At 36.4% G+C, this 25,285-nt stretch overlaps 1 protein-coding gene across 2 annotated transcripts in view; it reads right to left on the reverse strand.

Annotated features, from left to right (window-relative positions):
* The window catches only part of SEC24D (SEC24 homolog D, COPII coat complex component), a 102,340-nt gene that overhangs the window by 19,610 nt on the left and 57,445 nt on the right, over positions 1-25,285 (reverse strand). For both annotated transcript variants that reach the window (XM_041759232.1, XM_041759233.1), the window contains exons 10-15: positions 22,513-22,628; positions 15,019-15,143; positions 10,194-10,385; positions 9,312-9,405; positions 1,368-1,484; positions 412-582 (exon numbers count right to left, since the gene is read on the reverse strand). In XM_041759232.1, the coding sequence (XP_041615166.1) occupies positions 412-582; positions 1,368-1,484; positions 9,312-9,405; positions 10,194-10,385; positions 15,019-15,143; positions 22,513-22,628 (815 nt within the window). The remainder of the gene's footprint in view (positions 1-411; positions 583-1,367; positions 1,485-9,311; positions 9,406-10,193; positions 10,386-15,018; positions 15,144-22,512; positions 22,629-25,285) is intronic.

Genomic DNA, 25,285 nt, shown 5'->3' on the forward strand with positions numbered 1-25,285 from the left:
GACTTTGTACTGTCTCATGACTCTGTCTCCTAATTAAGGTTTGAAAGAAAGAGGTATCATGAACTGACCCTCTCCCCAATCATAACAGTTTAAAACAAATACATAGTTACTTTTAAAAACAATTATCTTAAATATATTTAAAATACTAAAATTTCATATAGAATATATTTTCCCCTATCATGGAAGCCTACATTGAAATTCACCTCTGAGGCTAAGAGAGCTCAATCTGTTGCCAAACACTTAGGGAACAGGAAAGCAATTGCTTAATCACATATACAGATGTCTCTTTCAGCTCTAGAATTGCTATTTGTCAGTTGTCCACAAGGGGGCATAGCTTTCTTAATCTATGATTTAACACCAGAAGTCCAATGGCAGTAGAAAACCTGAGGTGAACAAGTTGCTGGCTTTTACCTGGAAATTGTTGTATTTGTAAAGGGTTCCTCCAGTGAGCTGAGGCACGAGACCCAAAGAGGCCACATCCACATACTGGCTGGGAAAGAGGAAGAGGGTCACACAGCAGCCATGAGCCACACAGTCCTTGGCCAGCGAGTCATAGACATTTGTTTGGGGCTGGAAAAGTATCTGAAGAAAAAAGATGCACAATTCCAGGGAAAAATGTTTTTGGTTTCAATTTTTAATTTCTGAATTCTTTTTAAATGAAAGAAAAACTGTTTCCAGTTAAATGAACTGGGCTAAAGGAATGAACTACGGTAATTATCAGTGTGGCCATTTATTGAACACCCAGTGTGTGCTAGGCTCATGCTATATGAAATACACGTGTGTGTGTGCAATGTTATTTGATCCTCAAACAATGCTAATAAAACTGATATGCTGTCTTACCTTTACAGATCTACATGAGGCAACTTGTCTGCTGTCAGGTGGCCAGTAGCTAATGCCTACATCATGGTCTTACCCTTCCCACTGACTTGTCCCCCCTGCAATGGCTTATACGGTCAGAGGGTTTGAACAAAGCACATTTTGGGCATTGGTACCTCTACTTCCTGTCTTAGGAGTGTCATATAGTGCAGTCTACATTCTCTACCTTTATTTTCTTCCTGCATTTCTTCCCATTTCCCCATTTCTATAATAGTCTTATCACCCAATCTCTTACGCAGATCATACATGAAAAAAGTTTGAGGCCTTATTTTAATTTAGGTTAGGTATATTTCAGACATCAGTTTTTATAGAAATATAAAATTTCCTAATTATTTACAATTCAAAATATTCCTGTAATATACAATGTCCTGGATTTATACATTACATTTAGCTTCTCTCCCTTTCTTATACAAAGGACACCTTCACTCTTTCTTCACTCCCGTTTAGAAACTGACATATGGACACTACAAAGGGCCATTGTTTACAAATACCTTCTCTTTGTCTGTATTAATTAGCTTTTTGTCATCTCTGTTTCTGAGCTTCCCTGGTGCTTCTGCAGTCGGCAAGGAGGAATGGAAGATGAACAGCTTCCCGGCACAGTCTGCTGCCTAAAAGAAAAAAATATATAGAAAATGACTTGGGTGGGAAAGTTCTACTTTAAGGCAATCAGAAAATAAATTAAAATATAGGTACTTTCTATGAGCCACACATTATATATCTTTTAATCTTCTCAATAACCTTTGTGTGCTTGGGCAAGTACTATTCTCTTCATTTTACAGACTGAGAAACTGAGTCTTAGATAGGATTGTGATTTGCCTGAAATCACATAAGTAGTAAATAAAACAGCCAATATTTGAATGTAGGTCCATATACAATGATGATATGAAAAACCAGTAAGAGGATGTATTACAGGGAAAATACTTTCTTGTTTAGCCAACAGTATACTCTTTCAGGACCAAGTGAATCCCATGATTCAAAAGTAAATAGAAATCCTGGGATCATAGTACAACACAAGCTCTTTCTTTGAAACCTTTAATAAACATAGATCACACCTAAAGTGTTATTTCAAGGAAGAATGCACAAGAATATAGCAGTTGTGGCAACAATAGCAGTTGTGGTAACAATAGACACGAGAAGCTAGCTGTTGGGCAAGATGACAAAGGAAAAATACGTGATCGAGATTATGTATCGGTAGTCCCTAGGAAGCAATAAAAGGATAATTTAGGTTCCACAAAAGTTGGTTTGGCATTGAAAGTATTTAAAATCTTATTTAAGGACCAAGAAGTAATATACTAAGCAGAATTTACTGAAATTAAATGATCCAACATATTGACCCCTCCAATCTTGCCTTTCTCCAAACAATCCTGGCATATTGCTGCCAGAGCTCTCTCTGAAAAAAAACTAACTGTTCTGATCATGTATGGGGCATTTCTCCTTAAGAATCCTGGAGACTTTCTACTGCATGATGAAGTCCATATTCCTTTCTCTGTGTGGGAACAGGGAGGGTAAAAAACAGTGAGATGAGTTGCTGGCAACAATTGCTGTGGGCAGCTCTGTGCCAGGCCCTTCACACACTTTTCTTATTTAATACTTAGAGCCTTTTGGAGAAGGTAATGTTTGCATTTTAAGGCTAGGAAAGCTGAGGCTCAACCAGTTTGCCCCAGGTCATACAGCCAGTGACCCTCTGGCCTTTCAAGGCCCTTTGGAGTTCCATCTGCATCTCTTTCCAGTCTAATCTCCACATTTTCTACCCCCTGCTACCCTTTGCATTAGAAGTTTCCATCATATAAACTTTGCTTTCCTAGTATACACCATGGGGTTTACTCCATATCTTTGCACATTCTGTTCCTTTAGCCTAGAATACATTTCTCCCTTTTCTTGGCCTGGAGCTGTTGTTCACAAAGGCTGGGTTTAGTAGCACACTCTGGTGTGCCTGGGTCGTTTCTTTAAGATGTGTTCTAAGTCATTTGCTACTACTAATAAATACGTGGATTTGTGAATGATTTCCCTAAAAAACAAAAGGAGATAATTCAAAATTAGCCCTGTCCTACAGTGTCTCACTAAGTGATATTCAACATGTTTTGTGGAGTGGGTCAGAGAGGGATCACAGCTGACACACCGGGAAGGGTGCATAACCTGTGCCTCATCTTGTCTTTGCTGTGGTCAGCAGTAAGCAGCAATTTTATTGCTGCACTAGCCTTCTACTGAAAATTATTGATACAGCATAAGTAAGAAGAAGGTAAGAATGAGAGAAGAAACATACATCAGGCAATGACCCTACATGTACATATACACTGCACAGGAAAAGGCAATATCAATGCTTTGGCCAATAAGACACATTAATTCCTAGGACTAAATCTGAGTAAAATTTATAATAATATTGATAATGACATGTTAAAAATTTTGAAATTCTAGGACTAATATTTTCATTTCTATCACTGTCATTCTTATAAAAGTACTTTTTGTTTGTTTTAATTCTTGTAACAGAAAAGGTATGAAACCTTTTTTAAAAGCCCATCTTCTCCCCAACTTTTCTTGCATGGCCCACCCACTTCCCCTAAGAAATTTACTGTCAATCCATCTAAATATTCATTCACTTCTATCCATCTAGATAGTCTCCGCTCATACAAGTACTGTAAATGTATACCACGGTATCTAAAGAGCATGGGTCCTCATTCTTATCTGCACAGATAAGAGTCCCAACCATTTATTAGCTGAGTGATACTGGGCAAATTATTTGACTTCTCTAAGCCTTAGTTAACTAATATGTGACACAGTAAAAATAGTAGCTACAGAAAATATTGTTAAGAATTCAACAGGCCAGTACCTGGTGTTAATCATAATTAAACATGTACGATTGCCTTGTTAATATTACCCATGGAGTAAACCTCTAAATGAAAAAATCAGGACCCATTAGAAAAATAAAGTTCACTATTGAGAAAAATAAAGTAGCCATATTTGTTTCTAAATCATTAGCCAGTAAGTATGTCTTAATTTTGGATTTATAATTTCACTAATCACATATTTACAAAATATTCTGGAAGAAGCAATAAAACAAAAAGCTCCTAGGGCATTATATGCTTTAAATCCCTATAAATCTGTTTTTACTAAAATCTGAGTGTGCCCACATTAATGCACCATATAGGATTGATAAATGACAATGACATATTTCATTCTTATTATGATGGAAAACAGGTGAGAAAGGCTGTCCTGGAGAACCCATTGTTCAAAATTTAACTCTACTGTCCATTCCTCTCAGAGATGTGTTAATATCACCCTTGACAGAGTTGGTTGCCTCTACCTCCGTGTCCCTACTCTACTTTGCAGATAAGACTTAATGACACCAAAGCACAACTTTAAGTATCCTACTGTCTTCTACATGTCACAGGCTCATGAAAAAGGAAGGACCTTGATTTTTCTACAATGTGTTTCTCTGCACCCTACTGGGTCTAGTGCTTTCACTCTATAGGTGCTCCATAAATTTTAGAAGGAAAGGAAGCAATGTGATGCATCATCTTGAAATCAAATGTAGATATACATTAAGATAATTTAAAGATAAATTTCCCCAACTCATGGTATATTTGAAACAACCATTAAAGGCCATATTCTTCCAATTTGTTACCTAATTCTATTTATCTAGTTTTCTGATGAAAGTAATAACTACTTAAGTCAAAAGACAACACCAGAAATTAACATGTAGTTGAATTTTGACTGTCAGATTTTGACACTCAAGTTAAAAGACAACACCAGAAATTCACATGTAGTTGAATTTTGAATGTCAGATTTTGAGAAGAGATGGCAGATTTTGAAAGACGAAGTGGGGAAAAAAAGACCCTAAAGGCAATGACTTGCTGTGGTCAGGGATGCATGTACAACAGAAAAAAAAAAAAAAAAAAAGTGTATCAAAGCCTGCAGTTGAATAGTTCAGGGACTTTTGGGGAAGTCTGTATAAGAACTTTCCAATCCTTCCCTCTTTATCTTTGTGACAAATTAGCACATGTTTTTTGTTAGTTTTTGTCTACTCTCTGTGCTTCCAGAAGTTTATTACAACTAATTATATATAGATTTTACTTGGAATCTAGCTGATAGAAAATAAAGCTATAATTCAGATGGGGGAGTCCAGTTCTAAAATGTATGCATAAAAAATACTGCACTTCGATGTTGTTTCAGTTTCTACTCCCTATCCACAGAGGATGAGACTCTCATCTCTGGCCTCTTGTGCATAATCCCCTGAGCAATGCAGCTGACCAGCCACAGTCCTGAGCTTTCCAAAGTTACTCTTTGCTCTCCTCCTCTCCCACCCCTTTTGGGAATACAAGCAAGAAATATCATGTCCTGTATTACAGAACTACATTTTTTCTACCACTTTGTAAGCAACTCAGAACTAGAAAGAGTAGTCCTCACATTGCTTAACAAAACATTTACTAAATCTTTCTTGATTGAAAGAACAAGTGAATGAATGATGTGGTCTCCTCAATATTTAGATACTACCCTGCAAATTCTCAAAAATGTTAGCTCTTTGCCTAATAATGACTTCAGGCAAGCACTTTAGTGCCCTTGTACATAAGTTACCCACATTTAAGCCTGATTGCCTTTCAGCCATAAAGGGCCTGAAAAAATGATGAGATACTATCACTGCCAAAGGTAGAGAAAAATCACACATGCACGCACGTGCACGCACACACGCGCGCACACACACATGCGCGCGCGCACACATACCCACCCACCCACACACACACACACACACACACACTTTTATCCTATTTGGAAAAATTGTTTTCTTCATCCAAACCTAATAAAGTCGCTATAAGGCAGAAAGCATACACTCAAAAAAGCTCCAACTATACTACAGCATTTTCTGCTCTTATACAATGAATTAGAACCACCCAGAATCTTTCTGGCAGATGAAGGAGAAACTTCTCGTTGTGGGGTTTTTTTTTATATCTATTTATAAAAAAGTTTTGAAGAAACAAATGGTCAAAGAGACACATACAATAGAATCACCAAGAGAAATGTAAAGAACTAGAAATCAGCAAGAAGGTCTTAGGATGGAAATAATTAGAAAATCTACCCTAAGTATTATTGGTATCTTTCTTGATAGTTAAGGCTAAAAGAAACATTAGGAATTATCATTCTTGTAAAAACGGACTCTAGGGAACTAGCTAGTGAATCTTTCTACATGAAAGAAATTGATTCATATGCAAAGAAAGTAACTTCCTTCGCAGTGTTTTCTCTTAATTTAACTATTAGTGGAAAGCTTAGGACAAGATGTTAAATGATAGTTAAATGAAAGCACTCCTAGCTCAAAAGTAACGTAAAAAGTTGTATGGGTCAGGTATGCAACTTTCTGGTGAGTTAACATTATGTAAGGATGTTCTCAGAGATTGCAGAATAGCTTTGCTGGTGGTTCGCAAATATGGGTGATAGGCAGGACAAATTGGGGAGCTGATGAATCAGAATCTCTGGGAATGGGGCCAGAAATATGCATTTTAAAAAAAGTAGCCACCCTTTCACACGTGACCCTGTAACTCAGTAGTTGAGGAGTTAATGCCTTGCTTATCCTTCCACAGAGTACAGTGCCACTCCACCTGTGCATGAAGACAGGTATTGGCAGAACAAGATCTGCTCTGCCAGCAGGCACAAGACAGTAACTGCCACCGACATTATGTCCAGCAGCGTCAATTTATAAAGGCAGTTCCCTATCTTTTTAAAAAGACAGTTCTTTACCTTTTATAAAGATAGTTCTTTTATTTATTTTTTAAGATTTTAAGTAATCTCTATATCCTACTTGGGGCTCAAAATCACAACCCCAAGATCAAGGGTCGCATTTTCCACCAACGAAGCCAGCCAGGCGCTTTAAATAGATCTTTTACTTTGTAAGACTACTACTACTTATTGGGCAGCCCTGGTGGCTCAATGGTTTAGCGCCGCCTTCGGCCCAGGGCATGATTCTGGAGTCCCCAGATCAAGTCCCATGTTGGGCTCCCAGTATGGAGCCTGCCTTCTCCCTCTGCCTGTGTCTCTGCCTCTCTCTCTCTCTATGTGTCTCTCATGAATGAACAAATAAAATCTTAAAAAAAAAAAAAAGAATACTACTACTTATTAACTTTGATATTCTGAGTTGTTAGATATTGGTTCTCATCTTTAAACTTCAGTGTAAAAGAGTACATTACTCTAACAACAATATTGCAAATATAACCAAAAAATAACATGCAAAAGATACAAAAATACATTGGATGAAACAAACTGGCCTATGGCAAGTGAACACTGAGAATGCTGACTGTCCCAGCTGTCCCTGCACAAGCAACTTTGAAGAACATTACAGTTATTACCAACACAGTGGTTTCCCAGTAATGTTTCATAAGTAACACCACATTTCGGACACATGGAATGCATGCAAATTCGCTTTATTTGTTTTTTCTTTCAAAGCTGCTAAATAGCTTCTAGACCTCTCGTGGACTGCCAGTGTGAACCCATCATTACAAGACAATATTGCTCCCTTTCAGAAATGAAATATGGGGTTGGGCTGGGATGCTGCACTTCATTGCTCTAGAAGCCTTGCCCACACTCACTCTTCTTTCCACTCTACTGTCTTAACTGATGATGTATTGGCTTACAAATATCCACTCACCTTTCCTCTCAGGCAAGAGCACATGAATACAATTCTATTTCCAGTACTAATTTCTTAGACTAGAAAGACTCATAGGATCCTATATAGGATTATATATCAGGAAATTTACATAGCATTTCTAGGTACCTTACTGGAAGAGAGAACAGCAACAAAACTCTTTCAAATTGAAATAGAAAAGTATTTGTTTTCTGTAATGTGGAATAAAATAGGAATTCCCATGCCTTTCTATAGCCCAACCAGTGATCAATGTTGGTTTCCACCAGATGGACCCTAACATGTCCAAATCACTTTATGATGAAGAATTTATTTATTTTAAAAGATTTTATTTATTTATTTGAAAGTGAGCAAGAGAGAGCAGGAATAGGAGGGAGAGGCAGATTTCCCCACTGAGCAGGAAGCCTGACATGAGGCTTCATCCCAGGACTTCAGGATCATGACCTGAGCCTAAGGTAGATTGCTTAACCGACTGATCCACCCAGGCACCCCTTATCTTTAATTTTATGTTAAGCTGACACATATTCTGAGGCTTTTTGAGGGACATCTGCAAGTTTTTGATTCAATGAGTAAAATACTCTGAAGATTAGGAAACCAAGCAAGAATCACTGTACTAAAACCAAGTTAGAATGTTTAGACACAAAATTTATGTGGAAGTGGTTCATAAACTCAGTTCTTTAGCATTATTCTTATTATTGCTACTGTCATTATTATTATTATTACTAGCCATTTTATTTTAAAAGTTAATTTCAGGAGCATCTGGTTGGCTCACTTGGTTGAGCATCTGCCTTTGGCTCAGGTCATGATCCCAGGGGCCTGGGATCGACCCCCCCCATCAGGTTCCCTGGTCAGTGAGGAGGCTGCTTCTCCCTCTCCCTCTGCCTGCCATTACCCCTGCTTGTGCTCTCTCTGTCAAATAAATAAATAAAATATTTAAAAATAAATAAATAAAAGTTAATTTCAATTTCACTTTAACAATTAAATTTGAAAATCAATTTTTTAAGAACTTGCTGTGCCTGTCAAAGTGGTTTGACTCTGTGCTAATAAGGTAATAATGATCAATAGTTTAGTATTTTTCAATCATTTTGCCATCTTCAGATTACTGTCTTTATTACTATCAAAATGACCAGAGTCTTTATAGAGCTCAGCTTCCCAACCAAAGACATGGCCAACATCGTGTCCGCTTTTGGCATTTAGCAAAGCCCTGCATGGCACTCAGATCTGTTGCCAACTGCCACAGGCCTTGCCCTTGCATATTTGAAAACCCCAAGGAAGTAGAGGGTGATAGGGGGATTTTTCCCTTCATATCTGGTTCTGATATTGAAGTAATTTTAAAATAGATCACATAAAGTTCATATAAAAGCCAAAGGGAGGAGCTAAACTGGAAATCCTGACAAAATCAGTTGCTCAGATGCTAATAGTTCTGGAATGTAAACGCTGAGAGCAATCCATGGTTTGGGCCATTTCCTTCTAAGATTGTAGAGAAGTTTGGAATGGCCTCTAGCAAACTACATGTTTTAAGGAAGGCTGTATTTTCTTTCATGGATGAAAGTTCCTGTGTGTGTGTATGTATATGTGTGTGTGTGCGTGTTTTAAAAATTTATTTACTAGCAATTAAAAAAGACTTCTCAGGGCAGCCCCGGTGGCACAGCGGTTTGGCGCCGCCTGCAGCCTGGGGTGTGATCCTGGGGACCTGGGATCGAGTCCCACATCGGGCTCCCTGCATGGAGCCTGCTTCTCCCTCTGCCTCTCTCTCTGTCTCTATGAATAAATAAATAAAATCTTAAAAAAAAAAAAAAAGACTTCTCACCTTTAGTGCTTCCATGCCAGCCTGGATGACAGGAGCAAAGACAGTCTCATTTTCATTAGAGTCTGCAAACATCTCTGGAATCTGGTCCAATAAGCTATAAGAAATGAATGAATAAAAGGTTTTAAATGTTTAGCATATTTGTAATAAACTTCAAGAAATAAATCACTACCATTTCAAGACTAAACACATATGGTATTTATTTTTCGCTGAACACCTATGGGTGACTTTCATAATCACTCCTCAGGGAATGATATACTGGCATGTTTGAAACAAAAATTTATGATTTGTTTAGAACATTTATAAAAGTATACTATATTGTAAATATTTTTGTAAATATTTTTCACTATATACATTTTGACCTCTTAAAATCATAAATTCTTAGAATAGTGGCTATATCTTTAGTTATAACCATCATCATTGAATGCTCATCCATATGCAGGAAATATCTCTTTCCAGAAAAGAGAACAGACTGATCTGGTTGAGTGTGAGTATTAAAAAAAAAACTCCTCCTTGGGGCGCTTGGGTTGTCTTAGTGAGTTAAGCATCCAACTCTTGATTTCAGCTCACGTCATGATCTCAGGATCATGAGATCAAGCTCAGGCTCTGTGGTGGGCATGGAGAGTCTGTTTAATATTATATCTATCCTTCTGCCCCTCCCAACTGCTGTCTCTCTCTATATAAAATAAAACAAAACTCCTTTTAGATATTGGTGTACATTTAAAATAGAACATAAATTATAGAGTTTGATAATCCATGTGTTAAAAGTCCCTTGCTAATGACAAAACAAAACAGTATGTGACTAAATCAAAACAATTAAAAAAGATAGTTGATTATATTATATATAAAATATATGATATATATTACAAAACACTTGATATTTACTTGTGAATCACAGCCTGGGATTCTTGATAGTTGACAAGGAAACCATCCAGTAGAGGAACAAAGACCTCTCCAACATCAGTCACCACCATCATCTGAGGCTGGGCCAAGTTACTCTTTACATTAAAGAAATGCAGCACTTTGTTATATGTGATAAAACCGACTCGGATTGCAGAAGTTTCTTCTTGTTCTTCCCTATGAGAGAAACACAGCATTTGAAGTTCTTTCAAATATTTATGAGAGAAGTTTCTATCAGGAATTCAGTAGGTACATCATCTATAAAATGTATAGAAGACATATTTAAAGTTTTGATCTTCATTATTGTTTAGTCACAGTAGGGGGATGGGGGATATTACAAAAATAAGTTGATAAAAAAATTCTCAAAATTCTAGGTAAGAAAAAGTCAAATAGATATGAAAATATATTTCTTTAATATATTCCCTTCTTTAATATATGTATTCCCAATCCACTGCAATTACAAAGTTTGCTTTTTTTTCCCCATAACTAAGCTAGGCATATTACATTCTTTATAAACAAAGCTCTCTCAGAAGTCACCAGAGGTCAAAAGAACAAATGGAACATCTGAAGCAAGAGAAAGGCACACTCAGATTACAAACAGGATAGCTATTTTTATCAAGAAAGGACTTGCTTCTGTGTGATTCTTTCAGATTCTAGAGAATCTCAACAGAAATTGAGAGATTTTAAGAGCTATATACCATAAATTACATAACACAAATCACATATATAAATTGATGATGTAATTCTTATTAGGTAGCCATTTGTGATGTCATGGCAAGACAATAAAAGTAATAAAAGCTCTAAAACCATAATAAAAAGTAAATTTTTGAGAAATCCCAAGGTAAGGCCTTAATCTTCCTGAAAGGAATATAAGGCATGACTACTCTTTTTCAAGTCTATACTAAGTATACTCAGAGTTGAGTGGTCTGAACTCCAGTTAATATTTACCCAAATTTCTCTCTTTATCTTCCTTCCCCTGCTCCCTCCCTCCTAAAATACTACTGATACTCTTACTAATTTTCATTATGGATATAACAGTGCTCAGTGGTTACATGACAGCCACAAAAGATATATGCCATTTTCTTTAATCCTTAGATATCAGTAAAACTTATTTTGTTTAGGGACAACTTTTTTGAAAAAGAGCCTAGTATGCTCTTTTCTAAACTTTGTACATAGCATAAGAAGTTACTTGAGTACGAGAGAAAGGAAAATAAAGTATAAGATCAAAGTATCTGAAGTTCAAATTGTTGATGCCACTGCAGAGTTCCCAATTTCTTTGATGTTTCAGCAGATTACAGGCTGACAAACTAAGGACTTCAAACTCTATTTCTTCTTTACTTCCTTTGCTAATTGAGGGTATTGATTCTTCATTTTGGCCTTCATAAATGGGTGGGCAGTTTAAATAGGTCCTCATAATCTCTTCCAAAAGTACTTGGTAAATGCATATATTTTGGACTCTTGCAAAATCTTCAGAAACGGTATGCTTATCCTTTGTAACTGCCCATAACATACTTTTACACCCACACACCTCCGCTCAATATCCTAAACTGTATGACTTCATACAACTAACCATTATAGTATATCGTTCCCATGTTCTCCATTCGCCCATCCCTATTTACTTGGAATTTTATTCTTTAAGACCAAGCACAGATACTCTTCCTCTCTCAAAGTTCCCCTGATGCTACCAACCAGAAGTTATTCCTCTTCTAGATTTCTACAAATCATTCTCTCTAGGCTCTTACTATACAGTGCCTTTCAGTTAACGTATCATGACTCTTTGACCAATAGAGACCCAAAGTTTATGCTCTCTGCTTCTGTCAGGGTCTAGGATAACATGGGGAATTAGAGGTATGTTCAGGATGATTATCGTGATGGTGAAATGTCGTATTTAGGATGGCAAGTTAGAGCCCAAATTCATAAACTACATCTCTTCCCAACTCCCGTTTAGTGATGTCACTATGCTAGTTTAAAATCAGCCTGGCTGGAAGTATTTTATACCACAAATGAGCATACACTACAATTAAGGTTTTATTTATTTGAGATCCAGTTTACCAGCACACTACCATTTCCGAGTAAACCTTTTATTATGTAAGGTGATAAACGTCCAACAAACCCTAAGGGTATTTATTCTCTTTTAATAGTTAATTTAGAGTCAATTAAGGCAAATGACACAAAAGAAAAATTACAGAGAAGAATCTAGATTGCTATTTCCCACTGGATTTGGACATTTTCAAGTAATGGGAAAGGCATATCTTGGGATTCACAGGGTTCATTTAGAATCTAAATTAACAGTTTTAAAAACATTTAATCGGAACATCTCACATTATTGCAAAATATTAGTATATGTTTTCATGGGAACATATTTTTTTTAATTTGAGAAACAAAGAATTACCTTAGATTTTTTCTTTTTCAACAGTATAACTACCTTGTTAAATCATATCCAGAAGAAAATGAAATTTCAGCCTTTCCTTCATATTAATTTTACACAAATTTAACAAAGTTACATACGGGATATCACACAGAACAACGTTTCTTCTTCTGCTTTTCAATTACCAATTTTCTCAACACGTGCCCCCATTATTTTAATGGAATGAATCTGACAGAGCAAAACTGAAGATGTTAGTAACTAAATGAATCGGAATATTCCAAAAGCAAGCATTTTGAACATTTTAGCTACAGCAGCATTAAAAACAACTGGGGGGGGGGGCAGAAAAAAACCCTAACTGCTTGATCTGAACAACAGATGAAATATTTCAAATCTTTTCTTTCCTGTTCCAGAGAAGTCAGACAGAAATGGCATCTGGCAAAATCAAAGATGTAAATTTAAAATTAAATAGTAAAGAATGGGTCCTTCACTTTTCAAAAGATTAGCTAAGAGATGAACATACCTTAGACATTAATCAAGACTTATATTGTGCTTTAGAAAGGCTATTTGGGGGGCAGTTGGGTGGCTCAGGGCGTGATCCCGGGGTCCCTGGGATCGAGTCCCACATCAGTCTCCCCACAAGGAGGCTGCTTCTCCCTCTGCCTATGTCTCTGCCTATCTCTCTGTATCTCTCATGAATAAATAAATAAAATCTTAAAAGGAAATAAAAATAAAAAAGCTATTTGGCATATTACATAGTTCAGAGGGGTAAATCAGATTGATGGCAATCTTATCATAAAAAATATAAAGTTGTAAATATAAAGAGCCCACAACAAACTTTGGGGAAGAAAAAAAGCAATCGGATTTGTTTTAAAAAAATAAAGGAAGAAAACTGCATTTTGGCTTAAATAAAAACTTTTAGGAGAGATTTTAAAAAGTAGCAGGGAATAACCAGCAGTATCCTTTTATTTTTTCTCCTATCTCACTAAAGTCACAATCTGCTCCAATGGGATACAGAACTCATGATGACATCTAAGGGAAGGAGTGTGGTTTCATAACTTTGGTCAATAGGGTATACACTTCACATCACCACTGTGTTGCAAAGGAGCAAGGGGTAGGTGAGGTAACCATGAGAAGAGGATCACTTAATTTAATCAGTTCTAGAGAAGGGAAAGAAAGAGACATCATTTCCATAAATTTAGTTTTCTTTCATATCATTTAAGTTCCAAGTTCAGAGTTAGAATTAAAATAGCCCTGTGAGAAAAGTCTATGATAAAATACATGATATTCAGCAGAAAGTCCACACTTCTCAAGTATCCCTAAGAATGAGGTAACAGAAACTATAGTCACAGTCAGCAGACACACATGCCTTTCTCGTGCCCCATCTTCAACTTGCTCCCAGTTCATTCTTCATTTTAGAATTCAGTTTGAAATCACCTCAATGTTTTTTAAACATCCTCACAGCTATTCCAAATTATCCTTGAGAATATTATGACTTGAGCTTTATAGATACAAACAAAGCTACTCCTGGGAGGTCCAGAGTTCACTCATTTGAGGCTCATATGCACCAATGCAGCAGCCACATGTGGAAGGAATAGAGGGGAATGGGCATCCAACGACTCAGGAAGCCCTAAAGCCTATAGATAACCCATCCCTCAAAGCATCCCTTTTCAGAACAGAGACTGCTTACCCTCAGGAGATATGAAGGGGGGAAGATGTTGAGACTGGTGCAGACACTACATTTCAGACAATATTTGTTAGTTTTTTTTCTTAAGCATGTCTCCTCTCATAAAGGAAGAGTTTCTCCTGCTCCCGAGGTTCCTTACTAGATGGTACTTCCCATCCTAAACAACTAGTTTGTACACTATAAAAAATAGCCATGTTTGCTAAAATACCTTTCCACCTTTACTTTTATGCACTGACCCCTGCAGTGGCAAGGAAAGTGATCCACTTTGTGCTAGGACCTAGAGGCAGTAAAGCAGCAAAGAGGTTTGACAGTATGTTACAAGGGCAAAGGAAATTTGGCTCAAAGACTACCATCTCTGCCATAAGACAACAGTTCAGTTTCCTGGCATCCCTTAGAACTCTTGCCACAATCCACAGCTACCAGCTTCCACTGGAAAATCAATCCCTCTGAAAATGAATAACAGACTTCCAAAGTCTTTTCCATCACACTGTTGGGATTCTCCTTATGGTTTATAGTGTATTTTGAATATTGTTTATCATAGCATTAATTTCTATCAGTTTGTTTCTTTTGCTTTGTACAAAAGATAACTCTGGACATTTTAAGGACTCAAAAAAAATGGTGCTGTTTGATTTATAAATATTTGCCCAAAGTCCTCATTAGCAAAAGATATCTATATCCATATTCAGTACTTGTTTTCTGGCCAATAAACTAATTCAGTAATCTTGTGCAAATTAAAAAAATAATGGGAGTTCTCTTACTTTGGAAGTTTTTCCAGCACAGTCTTCAGTTCTTCACATATGAGCTTCACAAGTCCATTCTTGATGTTACTATATGAAACATCAATCATGAAGATAAAGGCTGGTGGATTGGGAGGCTTATTCTTCTACAGGAATGCAAACAGATCACACAAATGTAATTATAAAGTATATACACTGTATAATCAAAATAAAACATTCAAACTCTTGAAGATCATCAAACTTTTCATTTACTATTTTAGGGTATAACATCTGTGGAATTAAATAATTTTCTAGAACACAGTCTCTAATACTGTAAAAAAGATTAAAGCTATTTGTTTCCAGGGTATGACCTGCAACACACTATTGAATTAGACAGGATTATGATATCTAGCAGAGAAGCTTCACTTTTGTAGCACTCCAAAGACCTTACCACTACAATTACCCAATTGTGAGTATAGTCTGGTGACCAGCCTTGCTTATAACCCTCTGCTTTATAAGAAAAAGTGAGTGAGGTGCCTCAGTGGCTTTGTCAGTTAAGTGTCTGCCTTTGGCTCAGGTCATGATCCCAGGGCCCTGAGACTGAGCCCCACATTGGGTTCCCTTGCTCCACAGGGAGTCTGCTTCTCACTCTGCCCTTCCCCTCTCCCTTCCTCCCTCCCTTCCTCCCTCGCTCTCTCTCTCAAATAAATAAATAAATATTAAAAAGAAGAAGAAGAAATGTCTGGAACCTTGACAAATTGTGCCCCCAAAGAGCACATACAATAATTAGTATTTGTCTTGAAACTAGTAAAACTTCATTAACTTGAGAACACTATTGTCTTTTTTTTAAGATTTTATTTATTTATTTGAAAGAAAGAGAGTACATGAGTGGAAGGGAGAGGCAGAGAGAAAGGGAGAAGCAGGCTCCCCCACTGAGCAGGGAGCCTGATGCAGAACTCTATCCCAGGATGCCAGGATCAAGACACAAGTTGAAGGCAGACACTTAACCATCTGAGCCACCCAAGTGCTCTTTAATAACCCTATTTTCAATTTTTTTCTTCATAAGCTCTTTCAGTTTTAAAGATATGAAATTATATACTAAAATATAATTGTAGGGGCACCTGGGTGGCTTAGTGGACAAGCATCTGACCCTTGGTTTCAGCTCAGGTCATGGTCTCAGTGTCATGAGATCAAGCCCCACATTGGGCTTCCTGCTCGGCGGAGAGTCTGCTTCTGCCTCTGCCACTCCCCATGTTCCTGCTCTTCCTGTCTCTCTCAAATAAATAAGATCTTTTAAAAAATAAAATATAATTGCATACCTTAAAATTATATTACATTGTCAAATACTTACCTGTTCCTTACATATTTGTTGTAAAAGATGGAATATTGGGCCTTTTCTACATCTATTTAAAACAATCACTATAACATAAAGCAGCTGCTATATAAATGTTTTGTAGCTGTTGGTCCCTTTATTGGCTGGTGTTCAAAAAGCTCTTAGGAAATGATTCTTCAGTTGAGTCTTACAAAGTATTTAGAAAACAGAGCCACAGGCAAACTTAGTGACTCAAACTAAAACAAGAGTTCAGGTTAATCCAATTTTCAACTTTATGGTAAATAACAAAAACGTTCTAAAATAAAATTGTATTATAATTATAAAATTAGATGACAATGTCTCCAAATTATCTTACTGATTCATTCTATATCCATTATAAGTCTAGATACAATACTCTTCTAATAAAGTATGTCACTTGAAATTAAAAAAAATGCAGGACTTAAAAATCACCAATGTAAATGCTTCATTGCTTTGCCACATTCAAAATCAGGCAAACAGGAAAAGAAAGAACTGTACTGCTGTCTATCTGAGCAATTTTATTTTATTTTATTTTTTGGCAAATCCTTTCTCACCTAATCTAATTTATAACATAGACTTACATTGATTTATATTAAATAAAAATAACAATGATTTCCTTTTTTTAAAAATCATTTCCATTAATTAAGCCAAAGCCTCGTTGTGACCAACCCAAATGTGTCTTACCATTCTTGTGTTCTCTTAAGTTCAGCATTACTCATTCCCCACAGAATAGCTTCCATAAATCCATCACACACATCTCTGTGAAATGCTTCACTGTAACTACTTTTCTATGCATGGGAAACTAATTCCTCATTCCTCTAAATGATATTCTCTTTCAACATCTCTATATCTATCAATAACCTCACTACACATCAACTCAGAGCTTAAAAATATCAAATTAGATCTGACTATTCCTTTTCTTTCAATCACCAAGTCTCATTAATTATCCGTTCAAAATAATTCTTTCATGTTTTACCCAGTCCCTATTCTTAACCATCCAGAAGTTTGTCCTCTCATGCCTAGAAAATTCTAATGACTTCATCATTGGCTGCCTTAATCAATTACTCTCCCCTTTCAATGCAGCTTGCTTTGTCCAGCCAAGCCTAACAGGTATGAACTTTATGAAAACTTGGTTTTTTCATGACACCTTACCAAAACCACTGTTAAGGGTCAAAGACCTCCTGACTGCAAATGAGTAACTTTAAGTAAAATCCAGCTCTCATCCTAAATCTCTTTTCTCTCTCCAATTTTAGGCATGGCACTTTCACTTTCTAAGCTGTCAAGTCACTGCAATATCATTTCCTCTTCCACTTTTCTGACTGCTGCTTGTTTTTTATTTTCTTATCTTTCTCCAAAAGACACCCACTTTTTTCTTACCACATGCTCCATCACAGAAATCTCATTTATTCATTTTTAACCAGCACCACTTTATAGGTGACTCCTCAAATTCTTTCTAATCATGGTCTGAGCTCCAGAGCAGCATTCATTTAACTATAGCAGACCTGCCAGGATCTTCACTTCAATATTTTAGCAGGTAAGACAAGATTTATCCCACTATACTGGCCTTCTCTATAAGGAAATAGAAAAAGCATTATCCTCAAAAATAATCTGGGTTTCAAATCTCATTTTCTCTGTGGAATTGCCCACCTTTCTTACCATCCACACCAGTTAATTGTAAAGCCTTCTTGTTCTGGCACCCAAATTTAGACACTCATTTCCAAAAGTATTTCTAACTGCGGTAAGATAGACATAAAATTTACCAATTTAAGCATTTTAAAGTGTATAGTTCAGTGGTATTAAGTACATTTACACTGGTGTGCAACCATCACCACCACCCATATCTAGAACTCTTTTATCTTGCAATACTGAAACCATTAAACAATGACTTATCATTCCCCTCTCTCTAGACCCTGGCAACCACCGTTCTACATTTCTACATCCTTGCTTTCGTGAATTTGACTCCTCTAGGTACTTCATAAAATAAAATAATAATATTTGTCTTTTATGTGACTGGCTTATTTCATTTAGCATTAGTTCATCCATGTTTAGCGTGGGTCTAAATTTCCTATCTTTCAAGGCTGAATAATATTCCACATACATATATACTACATTCTGCTTATCCATTTATCCATGTATGGACTCATGGGTTACTTCCACCTTTTGGCTATTGTGAATAATGCTATGAACATGAGTGTGCAAATGTCTCTTTGAGACTCTGCTTTCAGTAATTCTGGGTATATACCTGGTCATTCTGTTTCTAAATTTCTGAGGAACTACTATACTCCTTTCATTTTATCTTGCTTTGACTACTGCATTAACTTCTAATGTCCCCTGCTTCCAAATTCTTTCCTCTCATTACACAGACTGCTGTCAGAATAACCGGTCCAAAGACAATACAGATCACAATCCTACTGCCTCTAAGGACAGAATGTTTACTGAGTCCTCAGAGTTAAAGACGGAGCATGGCACAAGACTGCTCAATACTGCTGACTGAGTGAATAAATGTGTGGATGGATGGATGAATGGATTAAGGAAACAACTCCCTCTTTACCTTTAATGGTCTCATTACTTACTGAATTAACATAAATTCCTCAATGGCCTGGCATTTTTAACTCTCCACAATACTCATTTAACAAACATGTATAAAAACCAGGAGATGAAAGGTGATGAAAGGAGATGAAAGGAGATGACAAACCCAGTGGAAAATAAATGGTTAGTCTGTATCTCAAAACAATTTCCCAGCTTTACTTCCCATTATTCCCCAATACACATTCCTTCAACTAATTTAAGTGTTTGCCATTTTCAAAACATTTCCTATCCAGAAGTCACAATCTAGCAGGCCTGGGCCAAGAATTTGGCCAGAAAAGTATTTTGTTTGGCATAGTGTTTTTAAAAAATATTTGAATATGAATGTGTTTTGGAGGAAAGGGAACGTCTCTCCAATTATCCTAGTCCCATACTAACTCCCCATCACTTATCTACAATATCTGCCTCATCCCTGAAGAAAGTGAAGTTGCAAATACTCTGTATCTACTCACTGTTTTGTTTCCCTTCCCTTTCCACATGTCCAAACTCTGCTCATGGTGTAACCAGCTCAAGTCACTCTTTGAAGCCTTCCTTCACCCTCCAAGTCATATGTCATCACTTGTCCATTCTCTTATAGCATTTTTTGACTCTTAAGGCGTTTATCATACTTGGGTTTATACCATAGGATTATTTGACTCTTAAAACATTTATCATACTTGGATTTATATCATAATTATATACTTACTGAGTCTACACATACGGAGTACCTTGAAATCAGGTTCATTGCTAGCTTTGATATCCCTCATAGCACATAACCAAGTGTCTTGGGTGTGTTAGGTATCCATTAAATGTCACAGTGAATTAAAATTGAGTGGAGGGATGACATTTTTATTGAGGAAAAATAAAAGGCTGGCTTGGAATGGGATTTTACGTTTCAGGTACACTTTGTGTACAGATATATTCCCTAAACTTTTGAGTGAAAAACTCTCAATTATATGACAAGAGTTGAGGTACTTTTTTCCAGGAGAACCCCACAGTGATTTCCTAAATAACTGCCTACAAATCCACAGTATATTGATAAAGAATAGAGGTTCTGTGGTCATGCCAACAGAGCTTTCAGTCTGGGTCCAGCACTTTCTATGTGTGTGATCTGAGGGTGGCACTTAAGCTCTCTAGGCCTCTTGTAATAATAGTACGCATCATGTGGGTTCACTTGAGTACTAACTATATACAACACAAAAAAAAGCATTTAGCATAGAGCATCACACATAGTAAATAGCCAATGTTAATTTTATTATATACAACTGGTATCAAGATAAACTAAAATGAATAGGGCAAAGTGTAATTTTGTATTTCTAAATTTGTATGGTATCAAAAAACACATGTACAAATTAAATAAGCTCCTTTTCATTGTCCAAATCCCTAAGGCAACTCACTATTATACTTTATTTACATTTAGAATTATAATTAAATTTGAAGATACTTAAATCATATTTTATTTTAAATCCTACTTGGAATAATAAAAGGTGGATTAAGCTTACAAAACATTCTTCAAAATGTACATTTTTTTTTTTTTAAATTTGGTTCCTTGCCTGCTGGACGAAATTTTCCATCAATTAGACATCTGGAACATTTCCAGATAACAGAGTTTGAAGATACGAAGACTTTTGTTCCCAGAAATAGATTTGACTCTCTGCCTGAGTTTCTACTAAAAAAGCATAAAATCAAGATAATATAGCCTTTTTGGCAGAGAACTAGAAACTGAAAACATAGTTATATTTATACTATAGTTGCAAAGATCAATCAATAAATTTTCCATCACTAGTTATAACAGCTTTATTATATTTAATTAGAACTTGAATATTTATGGTCTACTTAATCATTCACCCTTAGTCAACAGCAGTAAAGAACAAATAAATTGTCTAAAAGTAGTTGGTACTTTAGGATTTTTTTTGTCTGATATAGTTATACCAAAAATGTTCTTACATTTGTCAAAATATGTTCAAATGTCACATTTTGAATTAATAAAGCATCAACTTTTCTTTAATAACTAGTTCTATGTAATGTAAAAAAAATCATACAAAACACTAAAATAAATGCAAAAGTTGATTAACTAAAAAATTTAAATCCAATCAATTGAAAAAAAACTTCTTTTAGCAAAAATATTTTTTGTAATTTATACTCAATACGTGGACTAGTCCCCTCACAAATATCTGTGATAGAATTCTGTGGGTCAGAGGCTGTTTTCTGAGAACTGGGCATCAGCTGGCATTCATATTTGTCAAGGGAAGACAGACATTTAGTCAGAATGACTGTTTCTTCAGGTCTACATGAGATACTTCAGATATAAGCTGAAATCTGAACTCATCCCCAAGAAAATGCTTCCAAAGTACCGAAGAATTTTAGAGCCCTGCAAGTTACCCATAATGATGTCACTCTCACTGTGACATGTGGAAAGGGAAATAGCCAGTCCTGGGAATAGTAAAATACCTGCAAATTCATTCATTCATTCATTCATTCATTCATTCATTCATTTATGCATTCATTCCATAAACACTGATCAACTGTCTTCTAGTTGATCTAGATAGACACTGTCTTCCAGTTGTACTAGATAGACACTGTGGTGGATACCATAAAGACAGCCAAGACAAGATTCTTGTCACCAAGAATACTGAATTCTATGAGGGGGGGGGACATTTAAGAAGATTTAAATTTCACAGGAATAATTGCTACAACAAATATATGAACCAAATTCTATGGGAAAAAAAAAAGCATTAGAAGATTTAGTAAATAACCACCATGATAAAGTCAAAGAAAACTGTACATATGCACACATCACACACAGTCACATAAAATAAAATTTCAGCCAGGTATTACAGAATGAGTAGGAGTTTGCTAGGTGTAGTATATATATAGATGTAATAGGAGGATGCAAAGATAGTTTGGTCAAAACAATCTTACCCAAAAGCATGGGAGTTGTAAAAAGGAATGATGAGTCCAGAGTATGTGGTGAGTGTTTTGTAAAACTGAAGAGATGGCTGAGGTGATAGTATGAAAGCCAACAGTTAATGGTCTTATAAGGAAAGTTAAATTCTTGAATTTAATTTTTTAGATTAAGGAAAATGGTGAGGCATCTCACGCTTACATTTTAAAGCAAGGAAACCAAAGGCCAGAATCCCAGGCTCTCACATAGTCCAAGGAAGATTCTAAGAACTCTAAATCACTGTGGTGACAACTCATGTGCAGAAAGGAGGCAAAGAAAACTGTCATAGTCCTATTGACCATATTGGCTGAGCTTCTGCCTTGGAAGAGAAAATCTTCTGAAATCACTGACAAAACAAATGAGATTGAGGCACTATATCGAACTGCTGCTTTAAGAATCCAGAATATTTTATCTGATAGGGACATGAAATTAAATTCTTGTTTTCTATTTCTGGCACCACTTTTTATTTTTAAAAATAATCACTGCACTGAATAGTTTGGCAGTTTAATCATGTTAACAGCCTAGAAGCCTTGATCTGTGTCTGAGGCATTTCTACATCCCCATGATACCCCCAAAATGCTTTGTTTGTGAATCAAGATTCAGTTTTTACATATGAAAGTTATTCACTTGAATTTGACATCAATGTATAAACACTTGAAGTCCTGGGAACACTTACTCTGCAGTAATCCAAAGTAGCAACATATTCATAAGATCCTAGAGATAGCTCCGGCTTCTCATAGTGGTCCAGCCTTCTCCCGATGTGGTCCAGATGTTGGAAATAGAATGGTGGAACTAATAAAAACAAAATAAGAAAGGAAATATTTTGTTTTCATAACACAGACAACTTAGTAAGTTCTTAAAATTTATTATGGGAGGAAAAGAATTAGTGTGTGTGTGGGGGGGTAGTATTTTAAAGCCAAAATATGGTATATATTCTAAATATCCACTATTTAACTCTTCTGCAAGTTACTGATGATACATAACATTTATGATTTGGACCACTGTGCAGAGACAGGGGATAACAAAACTGGTGTTTTTAAATTGTCACAAAGAAAATTTAATTATCTCTATTTAATTACCTCTTTTAAAAGGAATTCTGACTTTTCTAACTACTTAAATTTTCAGTATACCTAACAGAAATATACATTCATTATTTGGACTATACTATTAACTACAATATTTATTATCCTTTAATTAGGAGATGTCTTCAGCCATGGAAAGTTTGCATAGTAATCTTTTAATGTTTGGACTTCAGAGTGGGGAGGATTACTGTATTAGGGAAAGACTATACCACTAAGATCTCAGCTGAGAACTCTTAATTTGATTCAAATGTCTAAGAAGGTTAGTTCTGGCAATGACCTGGAAGTCATCCAACAGCACAGGAACACTTATGAGTCACACACTGAACACTTGGACAAATATGGCCTGGTATCTCTGTGAAAACAAACTCCTGTTGCCTTGAGATTAATAGGGCTGGCTATTAAACCACTGACAATAGAAGTATTTAGAATAACCAGCAATGCTCTGGTTTTCAGCATTTCATAAAGAGCAACATTTCCATTCGTAAAAACCACAGAAGTAATGTTTTTTTTTATTTTTTTTAAGATTTTATTTATTTATTCATAGAGACACACGGGGTGGGGGGAGGGGAGAGAGGCAGAGGGAGAAGCAGGCCCCATGCAGGGAGCCCGACGTGGGACTTGATCCTGGGTCTCCAGGATCACACCCCAGGCTGCAGGCGGCGGTAAACCACTGCGCCACCAGGGCTGCCCAAGTAATGTATTTTAAAACCAACAAATCTAGATTCTTTATTTTTAGTTGTGAAACAACATGGATCACAACAGGACTGTTTTTGTAGGTTGGACTTAAAAAATAATCACCAAGAATTGATTTGTCTATTTTTTCTTAAAAATAAAATTGATTCTTAAAATTGATTTGTCTTATTTTTCTCTTATTCATGAGATACGGGGGGGGGGGGGGGGTGGCAGAGACACAGGCAGAGGGAGAAGCAGGCTCCATGCAGGAAGCCTGACATGGCACTGGATCCGGGTCATACCCTGGGCTGAAGGCCACGCTAAACCGGAGCCACCTGGGCTGCCCGATTTGTCTATTTTCTTACCATAACATGGTCATTTCTTTTCTTCCTTTTTTTTTTGGTCATTTCTTTTCAAACAAGTTTTATAACATTCATATGTACATATGGATCTCTGAAATTTGGAAAATTCAATGTCTTGTAAAGATTGTGGAAGTGGGAAACCGACAGTCTCAACAGAGGTAAGTAAACTATGACAGACCAACAGAATCTGGTCTCATAGGGATACCCAATTTGAGTGAATGCCACAGTTGGAACAAGGAGAGAGACATCCCAAGAGGACCACTGTTTTTCAGTTGAGCCTAGAAGTCAGTGATTCCGCTCCATAGCAAGGCATGTTTTAGAACTGACCAAAGTTCTTGTGCAAAAGACTCACAATGCTAGTCTCTGGCCCTCTAAGCTGGACAAAACCAAGGACTGTAATAAGGGGGTGAGGAAACAAGGAGCTCTCCCACCAGAGAGCGCTCACAGAGTTGAGATGCCATGAATGTAATCACATAGGCAGAAAGCTATGCCCTAGCTCCACTTGTCAGTAGGGAGTAGTCAGCAGCCATAGGAGACATGGCTCCTAGGCAGAGTACTAAACATTCTTCAGATTTAATGGCCTGCAGGGAAGCATGTCTATGAAGAAAAGGAACAGAGGAAAAGACGTAGAAAGTTCATGCTCTTATACTCATCACATGGTTCTAGAAAAACTCCAGAAATGTCAATGAATGTGGGAATGTTTCAGCTGATATGTGCTTTATTTAGCACCAAAAAAATTAAAAATTAAGACACGTTATAAATATAATGAATGTAAGTTGCTCTTAGCAAGTTTGCAATTTTTTTCAACATCAGTCAATTCATACTGGAGTGAAAGTGAAAATATAAAGAATCTAGAAAAGCCCTTCAAAATAATGTTTTTCTTTCCTTCTTAAATAATCCAACGTTCATAGCTGAGGGAGAAAAAGTCTGTATGTCTTAGTTACATCAGAGCTTTTCTGATGTAATGAAATACTGATGAGCTTCCATTCAGGAATAACTCAGAGGAATAAAGAAAAGAAAGAAGTCTCTCCAACGTATCATCTGAAAACAGATACAATGAAATTTCTTCTTTATAATATCTGTAGAAGAAAACCAACCAGAACATGCTCCATTTGGGACCACCATGCCCCTCTCAGCCTCTTATAAATGCATGAAGTTTTACATACAATTTGCCACATGGAAGCTGCTGTTTCTTATAAAACTCAAAAGTAGGTAAGTAGTTTTATGTCTCACTCCCCTTCTACAAAGGCTCAACTGGAGGCAAAATAAAATTTTACCTCTCATGTTTACAGATGATATGCCTGAGAGGTTGTGTTTGTTTGTTTGTTTGCTA

Source organism: Vulpes lagopus, chromosome 6 (assembly GCF_018345385.1).
Source record: "Vulpes lagopus strain Blue_001 chromosome 6, ASM1834538v1, whole genome shotgun sequence".
In the NCBI taxonomy this organism is placed as follows: Eukaryota; Metazoa; Chordata; class Mammalia; order Carnivora; family Canidae; genus Vulpes; species Vulpes lagopus.